Source organism: Erythrolamprus reginae, chromosome 3, assembly GCF_031021105.1.
Source record: "Erythrolamprus reginae isolate rEryReg1 chromosome 3, rEryReg1.hap1, whole genome shotgun sequence".
Classification (NCBI taxonomy): Eukaryota; Metazoa; Chordata; class Lepidosauria; order Squamata; family Dipsadidae; genus Erythrolamprus; species Erythrolamprus reginae.
In genome coordinates this window covers 226,594,978-226,599,317 of record NC_091952.1, presented here as the reverse complement: position 1 = coordinate 226,599,317, position 4,340 = coordinate 226,594,978, and the positions used below count along the sequence as shown (strand labels likewise).

General features: G+C 50.3%; 1 protein-coding gene across 1 annotated transcript; it reads left to right on the top strand.

Moving 5' to 3' along the window:
* Positions 1–1,167: 1,167 nt before the first annotated feature.
* LOC139165969 (GSK-3-binding protein-like) lies at positions 1,168–3,862 on the top strand. The gene is given in 2 exon segments (XM_070749224.1): positions 1,168–1,729; positions 1,731–3,862. Coding segments are annotated over 2 exon segments (729 nt in total). The 5' UTR covers positions 1,168–1,549; the 3' UTR covers positions 2,280–3,862.
* Positions 3,863–4,340: the final 478 nt, after the last annotated feature.

Below are 4,340 nucleotides of genomic sequence, written 5' to 3'. Positions count from 1 at the left end.
TGGGCCTTCTCCAGTTATACAGCAAAATTCAAGAAACCAATAATCTAACTTTGATTTTGTTTAATTAATCCATTACACAGTGACCTTGTAACTTTCAACTTTATAATTAATAAAGTTAAACTTTATAACTGATTAAGGCATTAATGTATGAATCTCTTTTGAGACCTGTGAAAACTGTAATTTGTAGTGTAATGGCAGTTAAAATATAGATAAGCTGAACTACCAAAGGGGGGGGGGAAGGAAAAAAAGGGTGTAACTGCTGGCAAAGATACATTAGCAGAAGCACTACTACTCAATAAGCATACTGGGAAATCTTTATACCTTCTCCCCTAGCTCTAGTAGTAATTATTTTATTTTTATTTATTTGCAATTACGTATTGGTAGTACAGTATACAGATATATAATATTTACATACATGATACTAGTAGAAGAGAAACATTAGGACAGGGGACAGAGGAAGGCACTCTGGTGCACTTATGCACACCCCTTAGAAATCTGGAGAGGTCAACGGTGGATAGTCTTAAGGGTAAAGTTTTGGGGATTGGATGATGGTACCACAGTCAGGTAGTGAGTTCCATGCATCAACTACTCAGTTACTAAAGTCGTATATCCGGCAGTCGAGTTTGGAGTGGTTTATTTTAAGGTTGTATCTGTTGTGTGCTCGTATGTTGTTGTGGTTGAAGCTGAAGTAGTCGTTGACAGAAAGACATTGTAGCAGATGTAGAAGGTGAACATTTATTTATTTGTATTTATTTATTTATTTTGTTTATTACTATTGGTGGTATACAAAGATATATTTGTCTACATAATACTAGTAAAAGAGAAACATTAGGATAGGGGAGGGAAGATCAAGTCTTCTAAACATTTACTTGGGAGTAAAACCCCAGTTGAATAAATTAGTGTACATTTTATTCCAGGACAAATATGCTACAAACGGACCAGCCTTCCCTCCCGCCTTAAATCTTATCTTTACAACCATGCCGGCTCCGTGTGTGTATATGTACGTGTGTTGCCATGCTGACCTCGGCTGGCTCCAATCCAGGCTCATGACGCCACCCTTGCCCCGCCCCCCTGCTCTCACTCACAGAGACCCCGCCCACACTCCCCGGGCCGCCGACGTTAAAATAGCAGGCGAGTCCACCGCAACGCAGACTCCACATAGAGGGGGGGGAGCAAAGAAAGGCGCAGGGGAAGAAGCCACTTTAAACCGTCTCCTTTTTTCCCCACGGCTTTTGCACTCTTATACCCACTTGGGATATTTGACGTACTACGGACGATTCCGCGCCGGGAAGGAGATTTCTCCGTTTACGAGAAACCTCTTGAAGTGTTTTGCCTCCCCCCTCTTTCGCCGGGAGCGTTTGGACGCGCCCGGCGCGCGTCATCCATTGTTTACAAACCAACCGCAGCACCCAACGACGGCGTTGGAGAAGGCAGGTAGCGTGTGGGGAGAAGAGGGTTCGCTCGGCAGTTAACGAGCGACCCGTCGTTGCGGTGGCCGCCCTAGCGAGTAGTCACGCGGGCCGAGTGGGAAAGCAGGCGAGCAGCGGCGATGCCTTGCCGGCGGCCGGGCGCAGAGCGCTTCCTCTTGCTGGAGCGCGCCGCCGTCTCATTGCAGAGCGGCGCCGGGGCGGCCGGCAGCGGCTCCAAAGAAGTGGACGCCTTGGTGGCCAAGCTGGGCGAGGTGCTGCAGTTGAACTCCCAGCACCGGACGACGACGACGCCGGCGGCGGCCGCCCCCCCCGCGCCTCCTCCCGAGGCACCACAGCCGGGACCGCGTGGCTCCTTACTCGTCCCCGAGAAGCCTGGGCTTCTTCGCCTCGCTGCACCGCCACCCGCCGTCCCACTCGCGCCAGTCGCCCTCGCTGCTCCTTTGGCCGCCGCCGCCCCCTCCGCCGCCGCCCACTGCGGACCAGAAAGGCAGCCCGCGCGTCTCCAAGCAGCTGTGCGGCCGGGGCTGGTTGCGGAGCTCGGCTCGGGCCGGGAGGAAGCAGCCCCGTCGGCCCCGCTACCGCTCGCTGCTGCCCGACGACGAGGACGGCGACGACCCTCACCACCTCCTGCAGCAGCTCATCCTCTCCGGCAACCTCATCAAGGAGGCGGTGCGGCGCTTGCAGTTGGCGGCTTCGACGGCGGCGGCGGCCGAGGTTTCTTCCACCACGGGCTCCCCGGGCTCCGTTTCGTCCGCCGGGAGCTGCTGCCGACGCGGCCGCTGCGGTAGCGGCAGCGACGGAGACGCGGGCCCAGCCTTCGCCGTCGCTTCTTTGCAAGCCTTGCCTTGACCTCCGCCTTGGCCCGGCTATAAAGGCGCCTCGCCTGCAAAGCCCGGGAGGCGGATAATTGTTGGAAGCCGGATTACTTGAAGCAAGACCCTCGCGGGGTCTTTGCCAGGACTTTTCCCAGCGACGATTCTCGGTCGCTTTTTTGCGCTACTCTTGAGCCAACTTGACGATCTGCTACCGAAACACAACAAAAGACAAAGAGGTGCTATTGCGGCTTCGGACGGTTTGTTTCTCCTCCGGCCGTCGATCATTCCCCGTCCCTCCATCCGCCCGCCCGCCGATCCGCATCTGCCTTCGGTTTGCTGGAGTTGGCGCCTGTGGCCGGGGGAGCGCCGAAAACCCTACCTCTCTCCCGCCGCCTGCCCCTCGCGCGCAAAAGAAGGGACCCTCCCGCGCGGCATTGTCTTGCGTGGAATCTGGGCGCGCGGGTTGGAGCTGGTGGGCTAGTGAATAGTAACAGACCCGTCCACGTACGCGAGGGTGGTGGTAGTGAGGAAGAGGAGGGATGGATCACCGTGGACGCTGCTGGACGCTGAAATATACCATCCGCTTTGGATCGCCCGTCTCCTTCCCTTCTCCGTCTTTCTAGCGAAGGTCACCCTGTTTTTTCCCCACGTGTTCCCCCCCCCCCCGGTGTTTTGGTGTCTTTGCTGTGCCCCCCCCCCCCCCCCGCGGTACTGTAATCCTATCCCTGCTTGTTTTGACTGGGCTCTGTGTGTTTTTGTAAGGGCTGGGAGTCTCCTGAGGACGAACTCGTTGGTCCAAGCTTTTCCTCTCCTCTCTCCTCACACACCCTGTTTGGTTCCCAAAGCTCCTCCTCCTCCTCCTTACAAACTGGATTTGTTTTCCCTTCCAAAAAAAGGGGGGGGGGGGTCACATTTCAGCAAGCTTTCTAGGAAAACTATCCGGGATAATTGGGGGGGGGGGGAAGGCGGGGGATTTTTTTTCTCCAAACAGAAGAGAGCCCAGAAATTTGCTTGTTGATATTTTGTATTTGCTTTATTTTTTAAGTCCAATATCCCCACCCCCCAAAAAGAGAAGGAAATAAAATTCTTGCCCCTTTCTGATTAGAGGAAAATTTGCATTTCTTCTGACCTTTGTCTGCACCCTTCTTTCCCCTCTGAAATTTCTTCTCCTTTGAAGCATTCATAGTAGCTGGGGGTTTTTAAAAACAAAAACCTAGAAATACTATCTATGTGAAGCCACTTCAAAACAAAACAAAAAAGAATCTGCAAGCTGGAAAGCAGGTGGCTTCAACTCAAGGTTAGCAGAGATTTGGGGATGAAATACTCTGTTAGCAAAAGGTAGCTAATTGCAAGCTTTTTAAAATAAAAACAATAAAATGTGTGTATATATCTATATGCGTGCGCACACCCTCTGGTTTAGCGGAAGCAGATGTGAACTAGGTATGTGTGTATAAGTGCTTTTACGCATATAATATATATATATATATATATATTGAGATATATATATACACATATGTACACTTCGTAACGGAGTGTTGAAGTTGTGTTCCTGGTTTTCAGGGGTTGTCTTTAATGTGTATCTATTGAATAAATATGGTAGACTTTATATATTAAAAATGGAGTCTTCTGTGTCCTTTGTCCTGGAATGGTTTATGATGCCTCCTTAATGTGCATAACCAATTATTTTGCCTATTGCTGAGAAAGCTGGTTGGTTGGTTGAGGTTTTTTTTTTTTAGCACAACTGATAGAGGGTGCAGTGGAACGATCTGGTTAGGATTTCTGCATTATGCCAAACAGTTCCTTTGTTTCATGCCAAACATGATTTCTGATGCTTTTGTTTATATTGCTCTTAATACTGCCTCTGAATGCAATCATATTTGAAACCTCTAATTTCACTCTGCTCCCCCTCCACCTGAACCACTGTGGTAAGAGAAAGAATGACGTGCTGGACCCCTTACAGCAGGTCTTAACTTGATTACAATTGAGCTCCAGTGATCTTGGATGCAATCCAGATCCACTGACATCACTAGATGGATCTCCATTTGAAGTATTTAAGAAGAGAAAAGCTTTCTCTAGATGCCAATTAAAATAAATG